Consider the following 27,108-nt stretch of genomic DNA (forward strand, 5'->3'; position numbering starts at 1 on the left):
AATCGGGATCGGATAAAAGGCAATCTGCCATTTTAGACCACAAGAAGGGATCTGGCAAACACAAGGGTGGAGGCATACAGCTAGACAGCAAGGACACAACAACACATAGTGAGTGGGAGAGTAGCAAAATGGAAGAATTAAGGACAGAAGATCTTCCCCCCCCTCGAAAGGAGAAATGGCAGAGATGCTTCTAAAATTAGAGAATGCAATTAAAACAGATATTAGGGGACTTCGAGAAGATTTAGGTGGACTATTGGAGAGAGTAGAAGCTACAGAAAATCGTATTGACCTCCAAGCCTTAGAGTTAAACAAAGTCTCAGATCAACTAAAAATATTACAACAAACACAAAGGAATATGCTCTATAAACTGGAAGACCAGGAGAACAGAAGCAGAAGGCAAAACTTGAAGTTTCGCTTGATACCGGAAACAAAAAGGTGAAGATTTAAGATCAACACTAAATAGCATTTTATCCCCCTGCTGGGGAAATGAGACCGGAGCCCCCCTAAGGATCGATAGAATCCACAGAATCGGTAAAGCAAGACCGGGAGATATGGACAGACCGAGAGATATAATAGTGCGGTTCACATTTTTTGAGGATAGGGAGGCAATATGGAAAAAGTTAAGGGGAAAAACCCCACTTGTATATGAAGGTAGAGAAATACAGATATTTCCGGACATTGCACCCGAGACGCTTCTAAGGAAAAAACTTCTGAAACCTCTGTTAGTTGAACTGCATGCCCAGAATATTAAATACAGATGGGGCTTTCCTGCTTGCTTAATAGGAAATAAGGATGGTAAATCGGCAAAGTTAAGTTTCCCGGAAGATCTGGAAGATCTGGAAGATTTCTGCGAGAAAATGGGAGTACGTCCGCCAGCACTTCCGGGCTGGCAAGACAAAATAATTGGCTCATTGTAAGGGGGAGGGGGGGGGAAGGGTTCGGGGAAAGGAGGAGGGGCGAAGGGGAAGGAAAGAAGGAAGATATTGATTAAAACAAGGAGGTGGAATTCAATACCTCCCGTCTTATGGGTAGAGGCGGGAGAGGCGCAGGCGGGAAACCCCAGACCCGCATAACAAATAGATTAGGAGATGGTAGGGGTATGTACGACCATTAACCTAACAAGGGCCGGGAATAGGCCAAGGGGGTTGGGAGGAGAGGGGGTTGGGAGGAGGGGGGGTGGGAGGTGGGAAGGTGTAAGGTTGGGGAAGGGAAGCAAAGTGGAAAGAGGGGTTAGGGAGGAAAGAGAAAGAAAGATAGTGTGGACCACCCAAGTAAATATGATAAAAAAAGTGCTCGTGTAGGGCTGGGGAGATTTAGGACAAACAGATGGGCAACAGTAAAACAGAAGGTTTGAAATTCATGTCCTATAATGTTAAGGGCATGCATACCCCAACAAAACGTCATAAGATTTTAGCTGAGCTGAAACGGTACGAGGCCGACGTTGTATCTCTCCAGGAGACTCATATCTCCCTCGCATCAAACATAAGGTTGTACTCCAGTAACTACCCGGTCTGGTATTACAGTGATACCATATCGGCTAGAAGTAGAGGGGTAGCAATAGGGTTTTCTAAAAACACAAGATTTCAATTAAGTGAAAAAATGTGTGATGCAGAGGGAAGATATTTGTTTCTAAAGGGTACATTAGAGGAACTGGAATGCACTTTAGTAAATTTATATGCTCCCAATAGCAACCCAATCAGTTTTTTAAATAAGACATTAAATAAACTTATGAATTTTAAAACAGGATATGTAATTATGATGGAAGATATCAACTTCAGCCTCAATCCGGAAGTAGATAGTTCATCGGAGGTAAAGAAGGGGAGAAGCTCTGCACATAAAAACATACTACAAAAGCTGTACAATAATCAATTAGTAGATATATGGCGAGCAAAGAATCCTCTGGTACGCGACTATTCCTTTTATTCCACAGTCCATGGGACGTATTCACGGATCGACTATATTTTTATAGACCATGGGCTGTTGGAATATGTGACGGACACAGGGATAGAAGTTATTACCCTCTCGGACCACGCTCCGGTAAAACTATGCCTGAATATTTCAAGGATAGGGAGGAAAACCTCTACATGGCGGTTGAACGAAGAGTTGCTGCTTGGGGAGGAGGATAGAATAAAAATAGCGAGCGAGATCGAACAATATTTTTTACACAACGATACAGAGGGAATTAAAAGCTGTACGCTGTGGGATGCACATAAGGCCTACATAAGGGGAATACTGATATACATGGGATCTAAAAAGAAAAAAATGAGAGCTGAAAAAATTAATAACTTAATGAGAGAGATACACCAATTGGAACAAGACCATAAAAAAAGTAGATCACAAAAAGATCTGGTATTTAAAAAGTTATTAACGGCAAGGATGGAGCTGAAGGATCTTTTAGACCAAGAAGCTAGGATGGTGTTTAAAGGGTTGGCCAAGGAACAGTATTTATGGGGGACAAATCAAGTAAGTTCCTAGCGAGAATGTTAAAAAAGAGAAAAAAAAAAAAAAAAAAAAAAGGGAGAAATTTCATTGGGGCAATTAAGAACAAAAATGGAAAAATGTTTTATACCACCAAAGATATAGCAGAGATCATACTTTGAGGGAATATTCTCAGATAGTAATATAGGTGCAAAAAACGGAGAGAAAGAGAAGAAGATTAGGGAATTTCTGGGGAAAACTATATTAACTAAAATCACCCCTATTGAAAGGGAGATGCTCGAAAGGCCAGTCTCGGAAGAAGAAATAGTTAAAGCACTACTAAAATCAGCTGCAGGAAAATCCCCGGGACCAGATGGTTTTACAACATTTTATTACAAAACATTTAGAGAGGCCCTTGCCCCCCAAATGTGCCGGTATATGAATGGTCTGGGAGAAGAGTATGAAATGAGTAGGGAAGATCTAACGGCAACAATTACACTAATTCAGAAAGAAGGCAAAGATCCCCTACAGTGTACTAGCTATAGGCCAATCTCGTTGTTAAACGCAGATACAAAACTTTACGCTAAAGTACTTGCTGAGCGAATGAAGCACTTAATGACAACACTGGTTCACCCAGATCAGACAGGATTTATAGGTGGTCGGGAGGGAAAGGATAACGGAATAAAGACACTCCTCCTGCTCCAGAAGATGAGATGGGGTGGAACCCCCAGTCTGCTTCTGTCGCTGGACGCACAGAAAGCCTTCGACAGAGTAGTCTGGGGGTTTATGTTTAAGACAATGGAGAAGATGGGAGTAGGACCAAAGATGATACAGAGGGTGAAGGTATTGTACGACCATCCAAAGACACGTATAAAAGTTAACGGGTGTGAATCGGAGCCTTTTGAGATGGAGAGGGGTACAAGGCAGGGCTGCCCGCTTTCACCCCTCCTATTTGTGCTCTCATTAGAACCACTTTTAGCAGCAATAAGGGGAGACCCTGGAATAGAGGGGGTGAAAGTGGGAAAAGTTGAATACAAATATTCCGCTTTTGCAGACGATATATTATTGTACTTACACAATCCTAAGACATCTATGCCAGCATTATTAAATTTACTAGACCAATATGGGGAGGTGTCAAATTTTAAAATAAATAGGTTAAAAAACGGAGATAATGAACATCAATATCAACAAGCGAGAGGCACAAAGTTTGCAACAGAAGTGGAAATTCCCATGGAAGAGTGAACTTAAATACTTAGGGATAAAACTAGCAAAAACAGAGAGAAAAATGTACCGCTGTAACTACATCCCGTTATTAGATGAGATACAGGCAGAATGTAAAAGGTGTAGTTATAGACCACTATCGTGGATGGGGAGAATAAACTCATTAAAGATGATAATATTCCCTAAGATCTTATATAGGTTTCAGATGCTCCCAATACCCTTGCCCAATGTTTACTTGTCAAAATTAAAAACCATCCTAATGAAATTTGTGTGGAAAAACAAAAAGCCAGGGTGGCCTGGACGACGCTTCGACAACCAAAGAATAGGGGTGGAGTGGCAATGCCAGACGTACAGATTTACTATGAAGCAGTTGTAGTGTCTAGAATATAAGGGATAACACGGAGAAAAGGTGGGTGAGACTGGAACACGAATTATGTAGAGCACAATTGGAGAAGCAAATTTGGAATCCCCCTCAGGAGAGAAGTATATTTTTGGAAGGGAATAACATTACACGAAACACGTTGAGGATCTGGGATAAGATATATAGGAAATTTAATGGGAAATACAATTCACCACTGATAGCATTAAAGCACAATAATTTTTTTTTTACCAGGGTGTCAGGAGACAGGAGGAAATTGGGTTAACCACTTGCCGACCGCCGCACGACGATGTACGTCCATTTTTTGAAGAGGGATATCTCGGTAACGGCAGCAGCTGCTGCCACAACCGAGATATCCATCTCTTCAGGCGGCGGTCGGCTGTACGATAACGGTGGTCTCCGCGGCGGATTCGCCGCGAGATCACCGCTATCGGCGGCGGGAGAGGTGCCACCCCCCCTCCCGCCGCTTACCGGAGCCGTCGGTAGCGGCGGAGGCGATCGGGTCCTTCAGTCTGCTGGGTATGGAGACAAGTGAGGCTAAGATGGCCCCCACTCGTCTCTATACCATAGGAGGGCGGAAGCGACGTCAAAACGTCACTTCCGCCCATACCTCTTAAAGGTATATTTTTTTTTTTAAATGTCAGATTTTCATTTTTTTTTTTTTTTTTTTTTTTTTTTTGCATTTTAGCCCAAATATGAGATCTGAGGACCTTTTGACCCCAGATCTCATATTTAAGAGGACCTGTCATGCTTTTTTCTATTACAAGGGATGTTTACATTCCTTGTAATAGGAATAAAAGTGATCCATTTTTTTTTTTTTTTTAAAGTGTAAAAATAAATAAAATAAATTAAAATAAATAAGAAAAAAATTTTTTTTAAAAACACCTCGTTACGACGAGCTTGCGCACAGAAGCGAGCGCATACGTGAGTAGCGCCCGCATATGAAAACGGTGGTCAAACCACATATGTGAGGTATCGCCGCGATCGGTAGAGCGAGAGCAATAATTCTAGCCCTAGACCTCCTCTGTAACGCAAAAAATGCAACCTGTAGAATTTTTTAAATGTCGCTTATGGAGATTTTTGAGGCTAAAAGTTTGACGCCATTCCACGAGCGGGCGCAATTTTGAAGCGTGACATGTTGGGTATCAATTTACTCGGCATACCATTATCTTTCACAGTATAAAAAAAAATTTTACTGTCGTCTTATTTTTTGATTCAAAAAAGTGAATTTTTTCCAAAAAAAGTGCGCTTCTAAGACCGCTGCGCAAATACGGTGTGAAAAAAGTATTTCAATGACCGCCATTTTATTCTCTAGGGTGTTAGAAAAAAAACAATATAAAATGTTTGGGGGTTCTAAGTAATTTTCTAGCAAAAAAAACTGTTTTAAACATGGAAACACCAAGTCCGAAAAAGAGGCCTGGTCCTTAAGTGGTTAAGGAAGAGGTAAAATTAAAGGATGTAATGAAAGGGGAGGGGATAGCACCATATCACGAGTTGGCACAAAAAAAAAAAAAAGAGATGATGATAATTGATAAGTGGAGGTACGCACAGCTTTCGAGCTTTATTAAAAAGCTCCCCTCACAGATTAGAACAGCGGAAGATTTAACTCCTTTGGAACAGCTATGTACTTTAAAGATGTCAAAGAAAATAGTTTCGAGATGGTATAGAACGCTGTTGGAGGGAGTAGAGCTGGGGGTACCTGCGTACATCAAAAAATGGGAGAGGGAATTAGGAACACTACCAGATAACACAATATTAAGGAAAATATATAAACTAGCGCATAGATCAGCGGTAGATGCTAGAACGGCGGAAATGAGTTTCAAATGTATGACGAGATGGTACTACACCCCAGAGAGGAAAAGCAAATTTCAGCGGGATGGTGCCAGGGAATGTTGGCGGGGTTGTAGAGAGCTGGGCACGATGACACATTTGTGGTGGAGTTGCCCAAAAATAAAATTGTACTGGAACCAAATCCTAGCTTTCATTAAAGAGATTACAAACAAAGAGGTGGAAGTGGATCCCTGGGTAGTGTTATTCCATGGGACAAGAACTGGACTTAGACAATATAAGGAATCTGTGATTCCCCATCTGTTGAATGCAGGTAAAAAATTAATACCGAAAAAATGGCAAGAGAAGGAGGCCCCGTCAATGTGGGAATGGGTGGATTCGGTAGAAAAGACCTATAAGATGGAGTGTTTGAGAGGCAGCCTGGAAGAGCGGAGCAGTACACCAATTATAGAGAAATGGAAGTGTTGGGTAGATTTTAGGAAGAAATGGCTTATATCAGAGGGGTTGAAGAAGCCCTAAAATAGGTGCAGACAAGATACAACAAGGTACAAACTAGATAAAAATTAAAAGCCCCCACAGGAAAAACAGGATAAGGTGGTCCACAGATAGGAAGGAAGGGGCGGGGGGGTTCGAGGCAAGAAGGGGGATAATATGGGAGTGTGATACCGAGAGGGATGATATGGTTATTACGTAGAGTTGTAGACTGGTATGAATACTCAAAAAAAATTTTTTTTTTTTTTCGCCACTATGATGTGACTGCATGGGAGGGACGCTGAGCTGCAAGCTGAGGTGGTCCCATGGTTATTAAATTGATTTCACTGAGTGGAAAATAAAAAAAATAAAAAAATCATTTGGCATAAATGAGTACACCCCTTTTTGAAAAGTACTGTATGCACACGAGCTTTGGAGTGCACACCCTAATGCCCGTTACTGTTGCTAATGGTCTGTTAATTCTCGCGTAGCTTCTTTTTTCCCCCCATTAAATTGATCTACTGTGCGTACAAGACATCAATGACCAGACAATGCATAGGAGATAACTTTCAGGGGGGGGTGAAGCAGCTAAGCTAACTTTGTAGCTCCAACAATCTCATCCACACACCTCAGAATATTGGGCAGAAGAGGATATCAGAAAGAAAAAAAAAAAAAATAAAAAAAAAAAAAAAAAAAAAAACTGTTCCTTATACACGACAGTTTGCATTTAAAAAATAAATAAAAATAAAATAAAAAAACTGTCGTGTATAAGGAACAGTTTTTTTTTTTATTTTTTTTTTATTTTTTTTTTTTTAAATGCAAGCCAGGCTGCAGCACCATCTAGTAGAAAAATAGGACAGCCACACAGCATAAATAAAATTTTATTGTCCTCTTGACACAACCACATCATTCTCAGAGCTCTTTAGCAAACAAAACAAAACAAAAAACAAAAAACATTTGCTACAAAGCAATCAGGTTAAGCAAACACAGGCTCCCTGTAGGTAATGTTCTAACATGAACATTTCAGAGCAGGCCTCAAATTTCTCAATTATAAGGAGGGCTTCAGGATCTCCAGCCACTCTCCATTTTTTATAACTTAAGCATAGATGGACCTCATTTGTCAAATTAATATTATTGCAAACATTCAAGCAGATGTGGTCAAAAGATTTAGAAATCTGATATCTTTCGATTGGTTTTAGACACTGATAAATTGATCAAGATACATTTGCGCTGCAGCAGACCTTTAGGCCACTTTCTCAGCATGGGCAGATACAAGCTGGAAGAGGTTGCTGAGGTTAACTTCTGGCTCCACAGGATCACGTAACAGACGTTCATTGAAGAGTATGGAAAGGTTACTCTCTAGGAGTGTTTTACTTCGGAAGCAAAGTTTATGATTAAATAGATGACTCAGATCTTCCTCCACTACAGGGAGTTTGCAGAGGGCTCCTCTTAAATGCTTCTTTGATGGCTTAAAGTTGAATTTGAGCTGTGGATACATTGTAATGAGTAGAGATAACAATTGGCATAGTTGTCCGTGCCTAAATTTATCACCACATTCATATACATAGCTAGACTTAAAGTGGTGTTGTCACAAAAAAAAATAAAAATAAAAAAAATTGGAAAAAAAAAAAAACTGGAATTAGTACTTACCAGTAACTCCTTTTCCGGTGGTCTTCCAGGACAGCCCTTGAGAGATGGAGCTCCTCCCATCGACACAGGAAACACATTGCCACAGTTCAAAAGGTGGTCCCTCAGGTCCCTGGTCAGTCATTCACCAAGAACTGAAAAACAAACCATAACAGGTAACAACATTAGTACATCACTATAATCAAAGGGTGGGATCGTGCTGTCCTGGAAGACCACCGGAAAAGGAGTTACCGGTAAGTACCAACTCCAGTTTTCCCAAGTGTTCTTCCAGGACAGCCCTTGAGAGGATCCCCAAGTACTTACCAGATTAGGGGGGACCACGGCCTGGAGGACTTTCCTCCCAAAGGCCTGATCCCGACTAGACATTAGGTCCAGTCGGTAATGCCTTGTAAAGGTGGAAAAGCTTGACCATGTGGCTGCTTTACATACCTGCTCCGGAGTGGCACCAGCTCTTTCTGCCCAGGATGCAGACAACGCTCTTGTTGAGTGAGCTTTGACACCCTCAGGAGGATCTCTATTCAAGGCCTTATACCCCTCTGCTATAGCTAGCCTAATCCATCTAGCTATGGTTACTTTTGAAGCTTTGTGCCCCCTACGCTGCCCGGAAAAAAAAAAAAGGACAAAAAGGGAGTCAGATTCTGAAAGGATTTGTTACTTTAAGATATTCTAGAATACACCTCCTCACATCCAATAAATGAAAACGTTTTCTCATTTGCTGCATTTTGACAAAATGAGGGGAGGACAATATCTTGGGACCTATGGAAGCTAGATGCTACCTTTGGTAAGAACCCAGGGTCTGTCTTTAGTATGACTGTCTTCTAGGATCTGTAGAAATGGTTCCCTGATGGAAAGGGCTTGGATCTCACTGAGCCTACGGGCTGAAGTGATTGCCACCAGGAGTACGGTCTTAAATGTAATAAGCCTTAGGGAGGCCTCTGAGATAGGCTCAAAGGGTGACCCCAAGAAAGCTTTTAGTACAACTGCTAAATCCCAGGATGGGACTTTGCTGACTCTGACCGGCTTACGTCTAGCGACTGCCTTACAGAACCTAGCGACAAAAGGATTTTCCTGTAAGCGTTAATCTAGGTACACACTTAAGGCAGCTATCTGTACCTTAATAGTACTTAGGGTTAATCCTTTGTTTACACCTTCCTGTAAAAACTGTAGAATATTAGCCGTATTTATGTCACGGCTATTCAGCCAGCTATTAAATTTTTTCCAGACTTTATGGTAAATAGCCCTCGTGACTGGTTTGCAACTCTGTAGTAAAGTCGCAATTTCCTCATCTGTCAGGCTCTTACTCCTTAAGATTTCCTCCTCAGTAACCACGCTGAAAGCTTCAGTGTGGCCACCTGTGGATGATAAAGAGGTCCCTGCGACAGGAGGTCCTGTCTGCAGGGAAAGCCTTAGAGGCGGACAGTGTCAATTGTAGCAACGTTGTGAACCATGGTCTCCTGGGCCAGAATGGTGCCACTAGAATCAAACAGGTTTTTTCCGTGAGGAATCTTGCTAGGACCCTCGGAATGAAATGGAGGGGGAAAAGCATATGCCAGACTGAAAGTCCATGGAGTTTGCAAGGCATCTACAGCCAGGGGCTGATCTCCTGGGTTTAGCGAGCAAAAATTGGGAACCTTTGCATTCTCTTTGCTCGCAAAAAGGTCTACTTCTGGTTTTCCCCAGTGAGTTATGAGATTGAATGCCTCTGGGTGTAAGGACCATTCTTGGTTCAAAACTTTTTGTAGACTCAAGAAGTCCGCCGTGCTGTTCAGCTCCCCTTTCAGGTGAACTGCAGAAATGGATTCCAGATTGGCTTCTGCCCACTGAAAAATGCGTTTGGCTACCAACATCAAACGAGGACTTCTGGTACCTCCTTGTTTGTTTATGTATGCTACAGCTGTCATATTGTCTGAACGGACTTGTAGATGGTGACCCTGTATTGTGGGGTGAAAGGCTAAAACAGCCCTCAGGATCGCTGTTAGCTCCTTCCAATTGGAAGAGAAACCTTTCTCTTCCGGGGTCCACTTGTCCTGGACCCAGCTTGAGCAGAGGTGGGCTCCTCAGCTGCTCGCATCCGTTGTCAGTGTTGAAGTGATAGGAAGGACCCAATCAACCCCTTTGTTTAGGTTCTCCCTGTCCTTCCACCACCAGAGGGAGCGTTTTATCTTTGAGGGGCTCGATACCTCCTCCTCCAGATCTCTGCCCTTTAATTGTTCCAACAGAAATCCCTGAAGGTCTCTTTAGTGGAACCTTGCCCATTGTACGGCTGGAATGGCTGCCGTCATAAGACCTAAGACCGACATTACTTCCCTCACCGTACATTTGGGGCTGCATTGAAGAAAAGATGTTCTCTGCCACAGATTCAAAATCTTTTCTTCCGGCAGTATAATTTTCTGATCTACAGACTTGATCCAGTACCCCAGATACAGGATCTCCTGTGTTGGGGTTGTCTTGGATTTCTCCTGACTGACAATCCACCCTAATCGACTCAGGCTGAGTTGAGTCAACTCCAGATCCTGAGAAAGACGACTCTGAGTGTGCCGTTAGGAGCAGGTCGTCTAGATAGGGAATAATTGAGACTGATTGAAGCCTCAGTGAAACTAAAGCCTTTCCGAGAACCTTGGAAAAGATTCTTGGGGAGGATGACAGACCGAAGGGGAGTGCTCTGCACTGAAAGTGGTAAACTTTTGTGTCTATCTGCACTGCCATCCGAAGGAATTTCTGGCATTCCTCCCTTATTGGAATATGCAGATAAGCATCCCTTAGATCCAGGGTGGCCATAAATATCTTTCTGGAGAAGGTTCTTTATGGAATAAATGGACTCCATCCGAAATTTCTTTAACGGATGGAGCGATTCAGTGGTCGGAGGTTCATAATTAGTCTGAACCTCCCTGACGGCTTTTTTACCACAAAAATGTGCGAATAAAAACCGTCTCCTTGTTCCTGAATAGGGACTGGTGTCAATACCTCTTGATCCACCATTTCCCCTATCAGTAAAGGTAAGGCCCTGGCCTTTTATGAGTGACTTGGAAGCTGTCACCAAAAACTTTGAGGGAGGGCTGCTGTGGAATTCCAGCGCATGACCCCTTTTTATTATATTTAAGACAAACTCGTTCGAGGTTGTCTCTTCCCATTGTGGAAGAAATTTGCTTAATCTTCCTCCCACAGGAACCCTGACGTCACTGGGGTTTGGGATCCTGATTGGGACGGCTAAACAGTACGCCCCCTTTCCCTTTATGTCCCGACCAATGTTTTTTGGGGGTTGAACTCTTCTCTGATTTAGAGGGTTCCTTAAAGGGACGAAAAAAGTCTTTGGAATTTTTTCTTTTTTGCGGGAAAGGTTTTCTTTTTATCCGCCGTCCTTTCTAAGGCGGAATCTAATTCAGGTCCGAAGACTAAGTCTCCTGTAAAAGGGACGCTGCACAGGTGGGTTTTAGACGCCGTGTCTCCCCCCCAAGTTTTCATCCATACTGACCTCCTTGCTGCCACTGAAAGTGCTGCTGACTTAGCCGTAAATTTTACGGAGTCCGTGGAGGCGTCAGAGATGAAACTGGTGGCCTTAAAAAGCATAGGGAAGGATTTCAGAAGCTCCCCCCTAGGAGTGCCTGCTTTTAGATGTTCCTGCAGTTGCGACAACCAGAACTCCAGGTTTCTAGCTACACAAGAAGTGTCTAGAGCTGGTTTTAAGCCTGCCATAGAGGCATCCCAGGCCCTCTAAGACAATGTCTGTTCTCCTGTCCATGGGATCTTTCAGGTGGCCCATATCCTCAAAGGCCAGATCAGCCTGCTTTGAGACTTTGGACAGAGGGGCGTCTAGTTTAGGATTTTTATTCCAGACCGCCTCTGGGCTCTCATCAAAAGGGAACCTTCTCTTAAGGGATTTAGGAAAGAAAACCTTTTTATCTGGTTCAGACCACTCCTTAAGGACAAGGTCAGAAAGCACCTTATGTATAGGGAAAACCCTTGCTTTTTTTCCCCAGAGCCTCATACATCTTATGTCTGGATAACAGTTTCTTCCTCCTCAATTTCCAGTGTATCATAGATAGCACCCATTAGCTCATCTACCTCCTCAAGAGACAATCTATATTTTGAGGCTTTAGATGTTGCTCGATCCTCTTCCTGAGCAGAGTCTGTATCAGAGGAATCGGGGCTAATCAACGTGGGGCTAGGCTCCCTGACCATACGGGGCTCCCCTGAGCTGGGTGTTGTAAGGCATGGTGAGGCGGAGATTGCAGTTTTATTAGTGGAGGCAGCTGATCCTACGTCAGCGATTAACTCCCGGAGGGACTTAAAGGTCGACGCCATTTCCTCTTTAAAAGGAGCCCAAAAATTTTGCTAAGGGGGAATCTGCCTCAGATTTAAGCAAGCTTGCAATGCATTGCTTGCATAGGGCTTTGTTAGAGCCAGAGGACAACCTATTCCCACAATTAGGGCACTTTTTGTGGCCTGCCTTGTCTTCCTTTGGTAGCTCTTTAGCCTGAAAATAAGAAGACAAAGAATTTAGCGTCAGCTCCATGTCCCTCCTTAGAATCACCACTAACTGCATACATCCTTAACTGTGAGTTAACCACCGTGGGGCACTACAGAACCCAGCCTACAAACACCACCACTCCACCAGAGTAATAGCATGCCCAGCAGCCTACCTGGGATTGGCTGGTGCCTGTCTCCACCGGAGTGTCCTGGGGAATAGCCTCCATGGTCCCCCTCTGCCGCTCCGGATCCCGCCACTAGTCCGGTATTGCTGGACGCTGGTCGGGACTGCACAGGCACAGCGCTGGCTCTCCCTCTCCTCCTTGTACCCTAGAGACCCGGAACCCTCGGCACACAGAGATGACGCGGTTCCGCCGGAAATTACGCTCGGCGTCTCCGACCCCACCGCAACAAGGAGCAGAGATGGAAGGTTCCACTCACCGCTCCTGGGGGAAACCGGTGTCATTCTGCCCCTGGCCACCTCGGCACTGGAAGGAGGAGGGTAACGGGTCTGCTCCGATTTAGCTGGACGGTACCCGAGCCACAAAAAAATAGGTATGGACCCAACTGCAGCCAAAAAACAGGACTCGGCCCCTTATGGCTTACAGGTTCTCAGGCAGCCCCTGAGAGGGGCCTCCAGGTTCCTGGCAACATGTTCCTCCGACGGAGGAAACAAATGACTGACCAGGGACCTGAGGGACCGCCTTTTGAACTGTGGCAATGTGTTTCCTGTGTCGATGGGAGGAGCTCCATCTCTCAAGGGCTGTCCTGGAAGAACACTTGGGAAAAGTAGTTTTACTCACCTCTAAATACCTGTTGCTAGGGGGTCCCTCGTAGTCTACCTTCTTCCTTGCCCAGGCTGGTGACATCACTTCCCCTCGAGTTGCATAGTCATCTGGGACCTGTCACGTGTCCCAGATGACTGTGCGGCGTATCACAGCGCCCTGCGTCTCTCGCGCATGCACAGTGGGTGCCCGGCTGTAAAGCCACAGCCAGGTGCCCACAGTACAAATGACAGCGCGGCGAGCTGAGCAGGGAACGAGGGGGGGGGGGGGGGGGTCTTCGTTCCCCCGCGTCGCTGGACCCTGGAACAGCTAAGTGTCCGATTATTTAAAAAAGTCAGCAGCTGCTGACTTATTTTTTTGGGGCAACCCACTTTAAATATATATGTCAGTACCTCTCAACCTTCTGCTCCCCAGCTACCTGGGGCAGATGGACATTTTAGGTACTCACCAAAGCACAAGCTGGCAGATTCCACCCCAACCTTACAGGCATGTGAAGTCTGATGAAAAATTAGAAAAGGCAACCCTCAAGTCAATCTGGGTTACTCAAGTCTGATACTGCTGGCCCTGACACAACCCATTTCATAGGGTTGTACCCTGTATTCCATGTCCTCTCCCCTTCATAACAGGCAGACTTCTTGTAAAAGTTAGAGACATGGCAGAGCATTTTGTACATTATGGAGAGGTTAGTCCGGGAGGAAAGGATTATAAATGTTTACACATTTCATTATCACAGTAGTACAAAAGAACTTCACACTATTCAGGATTACAACTTTAACTTGTCTAAACATTTTTGAAAAACTGTCAGTTAAGTCATGTGTTCACACACATTCCAAATGCCAGAAGCATAACTAGAACCTTCAGGGCCCCAGTGCAAGAAACCATGATGTGCCCCTCTGACCTACTGGTATGTGTTGCACTGAAGCACTTTTATTTGCTATATTTTGACAGCACAAAAGAATAGGCAGGTGGTGCTGTTGCGTTGGTGTGAAAATCCAAATTGGCAGAGCTGAGCAGCATGGTGTCTGGGAATTGTGTGTTGTGTGCGAGTGAGGACAAGACCATGCCCCCCCCCCCCCCCCCCCCACCCAGACAGGAGACATGGTGGTGGGACAGCAGCGGGAGGGACTGAAGACAGTACCAGGAGACCGCAAGGCAGCAGATCCTACCAGAAAGTGTCAGGTTAGTGTGCTGCGAACCGGTGGGGGGGGGGGGGGAGTGACAGGCAGACGGGAGCAAAGTGAGCAGAAACAGGCAGGATGACCAGGGGAGCCAGCAAGCGCCAACAAGCCCTGCAAGTGTCAGATTGCAGGGGCATTTTAGCAGGTACAGAACAGTCAAGGCATAACAAAAAGGACTGACTGTAGTGGGGACACTATTGTACCTGTGTATTGAGTATTAGTGTCAGGAAGCTGTATGCATATCTTGATCATATATGGGTGAATTCTGTGCAAAATTTAAGCATGTTTCCCTAGAAGCCCAGGTTCTGAATCTAGGGAAGCAACTGTCAACACTGAAAAATAGGATTTTTTGTACTCACTGTAAAATCCTTTTCTCGGTAAATCACCGACCGACAGCTCCTCTCTGTAACTAAATGGGTTGTATAGCCTGTCATTAGGAGAAACTAGGCAAAATTGTTACACAATACACAGAACTTTAATCCCACCCCAGGGGGGGCAGGCGGGCCCCATGCCATCAACCCTTTCCACTGCTCCTAGCAACTTCAGTACGTCAACAAGCAGTATAATGTAGAAAAAAAGGAGGAGGGGTGGGTGCTGTGTCGGTCGGTGAATTACAGAGAAAAGGATTTTTTACAGCGAGTACAAAAAAAAATCCTATTTTCGCTTATATTCACCGAACGACAGCTCCTCTGGCATTGCTTGGGGATGTCCCATTTAGTTACAAACGAGGGGTGTGAAAAACAGCATAAAAATTTCATCCACCATGGCAAGTGGGAACTAGTGAAACTAAACCCACAAAAAACAGCAGTGTGTGGAAAAACACCACCATATAACCGGGTATCCTCAATAGGAGTGATCCAAGACCGCAACCTTGCGGAAGTAATGCAACAGTGCATTAACCAAAACAGTACTGCGTTATCGAAAAAAAAACAGGAAAAAAAAATTCAATTGCAACTACACGGCCGCCTGCAAAACTTTGCAGCCAAAACAGGCAGCCGATGCACTGACGTCTACCTTGTAGAACTTGGTAAATGTATGGACAGACGATCAGGTCGCCGCTTTACACACCTGAGCAACAGACGCTTGGTGTCGGAAGGCCCGAGACATTCCGATTGCTCTTGTAGAGTGAGCTGTGACTGGAAAGGGGGGCACCTGCCCCTTCAAGGCATAGGCTTGGACTACAATCTGTCTGATCCACCTGGAAATGGTGGCCGAGACCACCATGCCCTTCTTAGGACCAGCCACCAAAACAAACAGCGAGTCTGACTTCCGAAAGGAAGCTGTGGCAGACAAGTACACCTTCAGAGCCCTAACCACATCTAAAAGCGTGAAGGGCCACCTCTTTGTATTGCCATCATTTTGTCCTAAGCCGAAGCACCCCCAATGTCCTCATTGATATTGATATGAAAGGCCAAAACCACCTTCGGTAGAAAGGATGGTTGCGGACGCAACACCACCACCTTAGCCCTGTGGATGACCAGATAAGGAGACTTGCAGGACAAGGCCGCCAGTTCCGAAACCCTCCTGGCCAATGCGATGGCTACTAGAAAGACCACCTTCTGTGAAAGGGTCAGCAGAGGAATCTCCGATATGCTCAAACGGCGGCTTCTGAAGCGCAAACACCACAAGGTTCAAATCCCATGGAGGACGCACCGGAGGGACTACATGTCACACCCCCTGCACAGGTACTCACTAATGAGACGCCAGGGGTCTTTTTTTTTCAAAGACAGCCAGAGCTGAAATCTGCCCCTTGATGGTGCTCAACGCCAACCTCTGGTCTACACCTTGCTGAAGAAACAGCAGGATCCTGGATATAGAGAAGGAGCGCGGATGCCACCCTCTCTCACACATGGAGATGCAGGCCTTCCAAGTACGATGGTATATCTTTCTGGAAGATTTCCACGCCCTCAGCATAGTTGGAATCACCGAGTCCAACAGACCCCGGTTCCTCAATACCTGGCTTTCAATAGCCAGGCCGTTAAAGCAGGGTGAAAGATTGGACCTTGAGAGAGGAGGTCCTCTCAACAGCAGTCGCCAAGGAGCGTCTGCCATTAGGCACACCAGGTCTGCGTACCAGGCCTGCCGAGGCCAGTCTGGGGCAATCCGGATTACTGGAATCCTCTTGGCTTCCACTCTGCGAAGCAGACGTGGCAACAGTTTCAGCGGAGGAAAGGCGTAGATCAGCTGGTACTGATCCCACGGAGCCACCAGCGCGTCTGCCCACGGATCTCGTGTCCTGGACACGAATCTCGGCACCTTCCGATTAAGCCGGGAGGCCAACAGATCCACATCTGGTGTGCCCCATTTCAGGCACAGCAGCCTGAATAATGCCGGATGCCATGCCCATTCTCCTGGGTCCAGCATCTGTAGACTCAGATAGTCTGCCTGTCAATTTTCCACCCCGGGATGTAAATGGCCGACAGGGCCGGAACGCGTTGCTCTGCCCACCGAAATATGCGAGTGACCTCCCAAGCAGCGGCTGAACTTCTTGTTCACCCTTGGTGATTTATGTATGCCACAGCCGTGGCTTTGACTGTATCCTGGTCAGACGCCCTTGAAGACATGTCGACCACGTGTGGAGGAACAGCCTGATCGCTCTCAATTCACGCAGATTGATCGGCAACTTGGATTCTTCCGTCGACCAGAGGCCCTGAGCCGACTGAATCCCCATCACTCCACCCCACTCGAACAGACTGGCGTCCGTAGTGACCGTCCATTTCAGAGGAAGGAACGATTTTCCGGACTGAATCACCGGGGACTTCAACCACCAGATCAGGGAGTCCCTGACTGGCTGGCTCACCTGGATCTGCCAATCCAGGGACAACAGAGATTTGTCCCATTTTGTCAAAATCTCCCTCTGCAGAATTCTGGTGTGGAACTGGGCATACGGTATTGCCTCGAAGGAGGCTACCATGAGCCCCAGCACCCGCAAACAAAAGCGGAGTGATGATCACTTGTGGTTCATCAGTAGTTTGACCGCAGATCTGAGAGTCAGCAATTTGTCTGAGGGGAGAAAAACCCTTGCTTCCCTGGAGTCCAATAGTAACCCCAGGTACTCCAGACGCTGAGTCAGTACCACCACCGACTTTAGGTTCAACAGCCACCCAAATTCTTGCAGGGACTGCAAGGTGATCACCACATCCTCCTCCAATTCTGAGGCGGAAGAAGCTCTCAGGAGAAGATAGTCTAGGTAACCCACGATCGTGACCCGGCGTTGTCTCAACAATGCCAATACTGGAGCCAGTACTTTGGTAAAGACTCAGGGGGTGGGGGGGGACTGATTCCAGGCCAAAAGGAAGAGCCACAAACTGCGTAGTGGGCTTCCGACTGCCAAAGGCAGAAACTTTTGATGCCAAAGATTTGAGTAGAACCCCTGAAAGCGTTCCGATTCTGGAACCAGTACAATCACGCCTTGATTCAGCAAGTCCCTCACCGCCCCTAACAGGGCCTTGCGGCGAACTGGGGACACGGGTATGCTGGAGGCAAAAAATGTGTTTGGCGGCCAAGAGAAACCATTTTGTAGCCTGTGGAAATCAGATCGCAGACCCATTGGTCTGATAACCGGGAGGTCCAACTCCCGAAGAAGACCCCCCCCCCCCCCCACATGGGTGGGGGCAAATCTTCACGCGGTAGCACTTTTGTTCGCGGGCTTTTTAGGCTTGCGGTTCCAGGGACACTTCTGACCGTCTGTGGGCATCCTGTTGGGCTGGGGTCGTTTTGCTAAAGCACCGGGCGGACGAAAAAGCCACTTGTGAGTGGAAAAGGAGGGCCCTTGCCTGTGGCGTGGCTCCTTAGCCTTCCTGGCCTGTGGGAGTAGTGTACTCTTACCACCAATGGCATTTTTAATAATGTCAGCCAATGAGGCTCCAAAGAGCAGTTCACCAAGGAAGGGAAGATCCGTCAGGGCTTTCTTGGATGCCTGGTCAGCAGACCAGCATTTCAGACAAATGAGGCTCCTCAGCACCATGGGTGACACGGAGGCCCTGGATAGCAGAGGGAGTGTATCCAGGGCCACGTCACAAACCTACTTAAAGCCATGCCACTAGTTGGTCTGCTAGTGCCACGCAGACAGGGGAGGCATTCTGCTCTCCCAATTCGCGGTGCAAAAGTTTTGCCCACTCAGTCAGTGTCTGATACCAGTGCGGATGCCAGTACAGGTCAGACGGCTGACTCCACAACCGTAAACAAGGAACGAGCCACTGCTTCAGCCTTCCTGTCTGTGGGATCCTTGAATGCAGGAGTCCCCTCAACTGGGATCGTGGTTACTTTAACCTAGATACAGGGGTGTCCATGACCGGAGGAGCCAACCACTTTGGTGGTGCGTTACCCCTTTGAGGAAAGCCTTCTCAAATTTTTGGGGACCGAAAAGGTCTGTTGCGGGCGACCCCATTCCCTGTAGATAAATTTGTCAAAATAAGTCAAATACGGGAACACCTTAGGTGAATGTGCTGGCTTGTGGGACCCAAAAGGGACCGGTATATCAGCAGAGGAATTCTCTGGCTCCTGAATCTTCAGGTTATCACGCACAGCTGTGATAAGTGCTCCAACAAGCTCCTTGTCACGCCCGGACGGGGAATCATCCTTACTGTCTGAACAGTCCTGGTCAGCCACGTCTGATAGGTCAGAGCAGTGGTCTCCAGCCGCAGCAGGGCCCGAGTCTGCATCAGAGCTTTCCCCAGAGGATGGGGGGGGGGGCAGGGGCCTCTTACGTGCACCTTTCCTGCCACGTGCCGCCTCTATCTTAGCAACATAGGAGTCCAGGAATGCCACCAGGGTGTCCATGCGCACTGCACTAACCACAGGTCACCCGGTTGCTATAGCCTGGATTTCAGGGGAAGAAACACCAGTTTATGAAGCCATGCTGACCCTATCCTGTGCCACCTGCAAGGGAACTTAGGACAGTAAAGGTCCCATCCTCCTGCTGCCGCCGCGTGGGGGGGTGCTTAGCGCTAGACTCACCACCCTGGGGTGCTCTGTGAATGCCAACAGTGCCTGTAGTCCCTAGGAGGTTCCCAGTTGCAGAGAGAAAACTGTGGCACCGCTGGTGGGAGCTGCTGCCGCCAACCTGCAGAGCAGCTTCAGCATTCAGCAAGCGCCATCCAGCGTTCTGCACACACACACACAGTGGATACAGGAAGCATCTAGAGAAAGCACATGTAATGCTGCCACAAGAGGCCAGCAGTGAAAAAAGTGCTCAAGTTTTAAGAAAATGGCCACCAATGTAATCAATAGGATCCTAAGGAAAATGGCTGCTGAAGCTCACCTGGGGAATTTATAGCTTTCCCAAATCCAAGATCCAAGATGGCCGCCGGAACGGCGCCATGCGTTGACAGAGCAAAAAATAAAAAACGTGCTGCCTGCTAACAGTCAGAACAACCTCCATAAACATGTTTTGGGACCCCCAGACCTGGACCAGGGCAAACGCCAGCCACACAGACACCCCCACAGGTGAGAAACAGCAACACACAGCCCACAGCACATGCAGACACCCCCCTCAGAGGGGGGGGGGGGGGGGAGGAGGGGTGATAGGGACTTGGGAGAGAAGATTGGGAGTTGAGGTGGCCTCCGAATCGACCCCCCAGGGAATGCCCAGCTGCTCACCCCACCGAAGCAGGGAGAGCTGTACTTACCAGTCCTGAAGAGCCGGGAGACTTTCCAGGAAGGGTATAGGGGATGATCCTGAGCTGGAACATTCCAATAATTACGCCCCATTGACATTGGTGAAACCAGTCAGGAACCAGCACTGCTGGGAGCAGACTGATGACCCTAGCTGCCAGGGGGAAGAACTCCTCCAGTGAGTGGGGGAGAAATCAAGGGGGAACAAAAGGAAGATTTTGGTGGTAGGGGACTCAATTCTCAGAACAGAGAGGGCAGTCTGTCACAAAGACCTGAAGCACCAAACTGTATGTTGTCTACCGGGCGCTCGGGCTCAGCACATCATGGATCTGGTTCACAGATGTCTGGGAGATTTTATGCGATTTGGCACTGCGTCACTTTAAACTGACAATTGCACGGTCGTTAGACGTGGCTCCCAAGCAAAATTGACCTCCTTTTCTCACAACTAGAGCTTTTTAGTGGTATTTGATCATCTCTGCTGTTTAAATTTTTTATGCTATAAACAAAAAAAGCGACAATTTTGAAAAAAAAACAAAAAAAACAAATGTTTTACTTTTTGCTATAATAATCGCCCAAAACTGTATGTAGCAGGCGGATGTAATCCAAAGGGGATAACTGAAAACCCATGCTGCAAAGAACCTCCCTATTGGGAAAGACTGAGCCAATCACCAGGGAGCAGCAAAGGAATGTGGAATAGAAAGTCAAGCACAATGCAGCCTGACTGACGTACCAGGACGACAAATCCCAAGCTGCATTGTGAGTGGCAGGAAGTTGGAGACAGGGGCTAAGGTCACAGGGAAAAGACCTGGAAGGTCTCTTGGTTCCTGGACTCCATGAGGGGAGCATTTCCTCAGCGGTCGTGGAGGAGGATTGCAGCCTACCAAGGGACACCATCTACAACTCCAGCCCAGAGGAACATTTTGACCAAGCTGGAGAAAGACGCCCTTGCAGCTGTTCTATATGTCCTAGGAGAGGCCATTGCTCAAAGACTGAATGCCACTGCGACACCTGCATCCCTGGAGAGATGATTGATTGCATGTCTGAAGACCGCTGACTGTATATACAGGATTTGGTGAGGACTGTGCCCAGGAACCTTTTATTGCTTTTCCCAAGACACCACATTTAAATAATATGCACAAGCGCCTGTTGGCAATTCAACCTGTGTTATGCCTTTCCTCTGTGTGATCCAGCTAAGGGTTGGCAAAGGCGTCTATTCCCATGGCCTGAGCCTGGGGGGGGACAGAATAGAAAAATTGTGCCACCTTGTTGGCCTCTGGAGGCAAAAAGATCCACCTCTGGTTGTCCCCAATGTCCTACGATCTGCCTGAACACTTCTGTTCAGTGAGCATTCGTCCTGACACCCGCTGATGGCTGAGAAAATCCGCCAGTGAATTTTGAGTGCCTTTCAGGTGAATGGCTGGCAAGGACAGATTCACCTCTGCCCAGCACAGAATCTTGCTGGCTACAGTCTGCAGGGCAGGACTCCTTGTGTCCCCTTGCTTGTTTACATGTGCGACAGCCGCCGCATTGTCTGTTCAAACCTGTAGGTGTAATCCCCTTATCCAGGATTGAAAGACCTCCGTAGCTCTTAGAATAGCCAGCAATTCCCTCCCATTTGGGGATTGATGAGCCTCCATTGGTGACCAGGCTCCCTGAGCCAAGGACTGCTCCAGATGAGCGCCCCATCCCCAGGTACTGGCATCGGTCGTCATCACTATGGCTGCAGGACAGGTCCATGACAGACCAACCTCCAGGTTGCGATGAGCCCACCACCATCATAAAATCCTCTTGACTTTTGCAGGTATCTGTATAGGTTGATCTAGGGTTTGCCCTCTGCCGTCCCAGCAACTCAGCATGATATTTTGCAGCGGTTGCTGATGTAGTCTTGCCCAAGGAACCGCCAGGAAACAAGACATCAGACCCAGAACTCATCACTTCTGATTGGGAATAGTGGATTGGATTGAAGCTGGGCCATTGCCTGATCCACTTTCAGAATTTTCTCCCGGGAGAAAAACCTTCATCTCTACTGAAGATATCATGTATCCCAAATACAGGACTTCTTGTGCTGGGGTAAGCTGGGATTTTTCCCGGTTGATTAGCCACCGAGATAGGAGAAAACCCTGGGCCTCCTGCAACTCTCTCTAGTTGCTGAGTGGAGGGGGCCACAAACAGAAGATTGTCCAGGTAAGGGATCACTGTAATGGCCCTGACTCTTAATGAAGCCAAGGCCTCTGCTAGAACTTGTGAAAATTCTTGGTGATGACGATAGACCGAAAGGAAGCGCTCGGAACTGGAAATGCAGAACTTCTGCCCCTACCCTTACCGCCAGCCTGATGAATTTCTGAAATTCTTGATGTATAGGGATATGTAGCTAGGCATCCCTGAGGTCTACTGTGGCCATATAACATCCTGGAAAGAGGAGGCTGGTTACTGTAAAGATAGATTCCATCCTGAATTGTTTGATCTTGAATCTCCGGCCCCTGAATCAGTTTTTAAAATGCAGTCTGATCTTCCCAGAAGGTTTTCTCACAACACCCATGGGAGTAAACCCCGACCCTGCTCCCTCTTGGGCACCCATATAAGGACTCTCTGATCTACCAGGTCCCCTAAGCTTAGGGCTATTGCTTTCTCATGGTCTCTGGGCAACTGAGTAACCTGAAAGACTGAGGGGGGGACCTGAATTGAACTCCAGTCTGTAACTTCCTTATGATATCCAAAATGGACGGACTTGGAGTGAACTTTGTCCATTGTGGGAGGAATTCCCCCAGCCTCCCCCACCGGGACACAGGAGTCACTGGGGCTTTGTGGTGGCTTGAGGAGGATTAAATAGGATTCCTCCTCTTCCACGCCCTTTATGACCCATCCAATGTTTTTTGGGGTGGCAGTCTCTCACCTGCTGGCCCTGTTGTCTGGAGCCTCTAACAAACATTTGCCCTTAGACTTACTCTTCCTCTCAGGAAATACCTTCCTATCCTGAGCGAGCTCCAATGCCTCCTGAAGGCCTGGCCCAAACAAGTGGTCACCCGAAAAGGGTAATCCACAAAGTTTATTTGGAGGCAGTCACCCTAACAAGTTTTAAGCCATACCACCCTTCTTGCTGCATTTACCAAGGCGGCTGACCTAGCAGCCAGTTTTCCTGATCCTGCAGAGGCATCCGCCAAAAAGCCCACTGCTTTGAACAGGAGGGGAAAATACTTCAGGAGATGTTGTCTGGAAGTACCCATTGAAATATGGGACTGCAACTGTGATAACCAGCACTCCAGGTTCCTGGCAACACACGTAGCTGCTAGGGCTGGTTTCAACCCAATTGAAGAGGCATCCCACGCCCTCTTAAGCAACACATCCCTCTATCCATGGGATCCCCGAGCGATCCCAAATCAAAAGGCAAAAGCTGTCTGAGATTTTAGCCAAAAGGTGCATCTAGTTTAGGCACTTTGAGGCGGATGCGAAGCATCCATGGAATAAACAGGAACCTCCGCTTGAGGCTACCAGAGAAGAAAGGCTTTTCTGGCTGTTCCCACTCCCGCAGAATCAAATCAATTCGCGATTTATGTACGGGAAAGACCCTGGCTTTCTGAGCATTAGATCCCTGGTACATTAGGTCATGCTTGGACAGTTGACTCTTCTCACAAAATTTTGAACGTGTCATAAATAGCTTTTAGTAGATCCCCCACATTGTCCAGAAATAACCTATATCTGGACCCTCTGAAAGAATCCTCCTCTTCTTGAGTCAAATGCTGAATCTACGAGAGGAGGCTTGCGATCTAGACCCCCCTTTACCTCTCCCCCCCCCCCCCACCCTCCTGACAGGGCTCAAATAAGGAAGGGAGACTAGCTGCCCTATGCATGCTTAAAGGGGGCGTCTGCATTTTGTCCATCATTCCTTTGAATGACTTAACCGAGGGGCCTAGGCAGGAGGAGGTCAATGCCAGGTGCTCTTCCCAGGACCGCCCTGAGACGTGGCGCTCCCTTAGTTCCTCCAACGTGCTCCTTCCTATCTGGCAGGAAATAATAATTGAAGAGGGAGGCCTGGAGGACCACCTTTTAAGACATGGTGTATGTGCGTTTCCTGTCCCGGAGGGAGGAGCCCTATGTCTCAGAGGCTGTCCCTGAAGACGAGAGGAGAAAAATGGGATACCAAACACTCCATGAAACGGCCCAGTGTGGTGAACACAACAAAAGTGCATCATAAAGTGGCTGTGAAGTAGTGGGGCTTCCTAGAAAGTTTAACTTACCCTGCAAATCTTGGTGACCAGTGACAGACCAACACAGACACAGCCAGGTCCTGTCTGGAGGAATGGTGTTCATGCAGGTGGGTGCACCTGGCTAAATAGCCAGAGCACTGGCCACACCCCACCCCTCCAATGTCACCATGATGGGAAACTGCCTTGGTGCTCAAGCACACATGAGGCCGATAAGCCGCCACTATGAAAGCATGACCAATGGAACATTAGGGACAGCGTGAGGCAGCATGCAGCAGATGCATCATGCTCCGCCTGTCAGTGGAGAGGATAATATTGTGCACAGGGACACGCATCACACCACACACAAAATGTACTTATGTCAGTGTTCTGTCAAAATAGCCAATTCAGCGAGATCTCCAATCACATGACTTCCAGCTACAGTAAAGCATCAGTAATTAAGATTCGGACAAGTTGCCATTTTGACAACACTGGCAAGCGTGTACACTCCAGCACATGAAGACCTTGCTGCTTTGACAGAACAGCAGCTGAGGAAAAAGGTTGTCGCTGCCTTGGAGGCAGTGATGTCGGTTAGTATTGGGCAGACTAACCATGTCCACTCATATCATCGTGTACCAGAGTGTTTACACTTGCCGGTGTGTCAAAACAGCCATTTGTGAAAATGGCCAAGTACTGATGCTTTACAGTAACCATAAGTGATGTGATTTTAGAGCGATGAATTTTGACAGAACACCGGAAAACTTGGTGCGACCCAAGCCACACATCACATTTGGCGACTATGCCCCCCAGTCCCCAGAAGTTGAAGGGGCATGAAACAATACAGTCACCTGTGGACAGCCTGTGGGTGAGAAAAAAAACTAAAAATGAAATTGCAGGGCATAAAGAGGGGGACAGATGGCAAAGAATCCCTGGAGTCTTGTGTTAGATGGTGAATTGCGAAAGGGCTTGCAACTCCGGAGATGAACAAGCGCCAATGGGAAAATAGAGAATGGAGGTATATATTCCCCCCCAACTGAATTCATGTCAGGGATACCCGGTGGCAAGGCAGGCACACAAGGAAGCCGCATTGGGCAGTGGTGCATGAACATGCGTAGAGACACAGCAGGCACACGTGCGCAGGAACGCGTGACAGGCACGCACACCAACTCGGCTTGCCGCCAGTTTCCCTTTAAACAGACAGCAGCTGCTCCAGTACAGTGCTGTCTGATCTGCAGCTTTACCCAAGTCTGATCCTGTACCTGCTGTTATCTGATCCTGCTTCGTCTGACTGCTGCCTTCTTTCCTGACCCAGCCTGCCTTGGCCCTGCTGATCATCTTTTGCCAAACCACTGCATGCCACCTACTCTCTGCTGGCTGTATTAACTACCAGATTACCCATGTTGACCCAGCTTGTCTCACTTGCTTCAGTCTAGTCCTGATCCAGTTTCCGCCTAGATCCAGGGGTCACTGACCCACACCCGTTACAACTGCCTCCAACTTCCTCTACAGTCCAGTCCATCCGGTGGATCCCCTCTACTTACAGTGGTGTGAAAAAGTGTTTGCCCCCTTCCGCATTTCCTGTTCCTTTGCATGTTTGTCACACTTAAGTGTTTCGGAACATCAAACCAATTTAAACAATAGTCAAGGACAACACAAGTAAACACAAAATACAATTTGTAAATGAGGGTGTTTATTATTAAAGGTGAAAAAAAATCCAAACCATCATGGCCCTGTGTGAAAAAGGGATTGCCCCCCCTTGTTAAAACATACTATAACTGTGGTTGTCCACACCTGAGTTCAATTTCTCTAGCCACACCCAGGCCTGATTATTGCCACACCTGTTCACAATCAAGGCATCACTTAAATAGGAGCTACTTGACACAGTAAGGTCCACCAGAAGATCCTTAAAAGCTACACATCATGCCGAGACCCAAAGAAATTCAGGAACAATTGAGAAAAAAAAGTAATTGAGATCTATCAGTCTGGAAAGGGTTATAAAGCCATTTCCAAAGCTTTGGGAATCCAGCGAACCACAGTGAGAGCCATTATCCACAAATGGCGAAGACATGGAACAGTGGTGAACCTTCCCAGGAGTGGCCGGCCGCCCAAAACTACCCCAAGAGCGCAGCGACGACTCATCCAAGAGGTCACAAAAGACCCCACAACAACGTCCAAGGAACTGCAGGCCTCACTTGCCTCAGTTAAGGTCAGCGTTCATGCCTCCACCATCAGGAAAAGACTGGGCAAAAATGGCCTGCATGGCAGAGTTCCAAGGAGAAAACCACTGCTGAGCAAAAAGAACATCAAAGCTTGCCTCAATTTCTCCACCACACATCTTGATGATCCCCAAGACTTTTGGGACAACATTCTGTGGACCGATGAGACAAAAGTCGAACTCTTTGGAAGGTGTGTGTCCAAGTATATCTGGCGTAGAAGGAACACTGCATTTCATAAAAAGAACATTATACCAACAGTAAAATATGGTGGTGGTAGTGTGATGGTCTGGGGCTGTTTTGCTGCTTCAGGACCTGGAAGACTTGCCGTGATAAAAGGAACTATGAATTCTGCTGTCTACCAAGAGATCCTGAAGGAGAATGTCCGACCATCTGTTCGTGTACTCAAGCTGAAACGAACTTGGGTTCTGCAGCAGGACAATGATCCTAAACACACCAGCAAGTCCACCACCGAATGGCTGAAGAAAAACAAAATGAAGACTTTGGAGTGGCCTAGCCAAAGTCCTGACCTGAATCCTATTGAGATGTTGTGGTATGACCTTAAAAAGGCCGTTCATGCTCGAAAACCCTCTAATGTAACTGAATTAGGACAATTCTGCAAAGATGAGTGGGCCAAAATTCCTCCAGGACGCTGTAAAAGCCTCATTGCACGTTATTGCAAACGCTTGGTTGCAGTTGTTGCTGCTAAGGGTGGCCCAACCAGTTATTAGGTTTAGGGGGCAA

At 47.1% G+C, this 27,108-nt stretch overlaps 1 protein-coding gene across 1 annotated transcript in view; it reads right to left on the reverse strand.

The window, feature by feature from the left end:
* Positions 1 to 7,140: 7,140 nt before the first annotated feature.
* The window catches only part of LOC143935496 (P43 5S RNA-binding protein-like), a 107,469-nt gene continuing 87,501 nt past the window's right edge, over positions 7,141 to 27,108 (reverse strand). The window contains exon 9 of the mRNA XM_077459417.1: positions 7,141 to 7,763. Coding sequence (XP_077315543.1) covers positions 7,521 to 7,763 — 243 coding nt within the window. The 3' untranslated portion in view covers positions 7,141 to 7,520. The remainder of the gene's footprint in view (positions 7,764 to 27,108) is intronic.

Source organism: Lithobates pipiens, unplaced genomic scaffold (genome assembly GCF_037356315.1).
Source record: "Lithobates pipiens isolate NorthernLeopardFrog02 unplaced genomic scaffold, aLitPip1_a1.2 Scaffold_28, whole genome shotgun sequence".
NCBI lineage: Eukaryota > Metazoa > Chordata > Amphibia > Anura > Ranidae > Lithobates > Lithobates pipiens.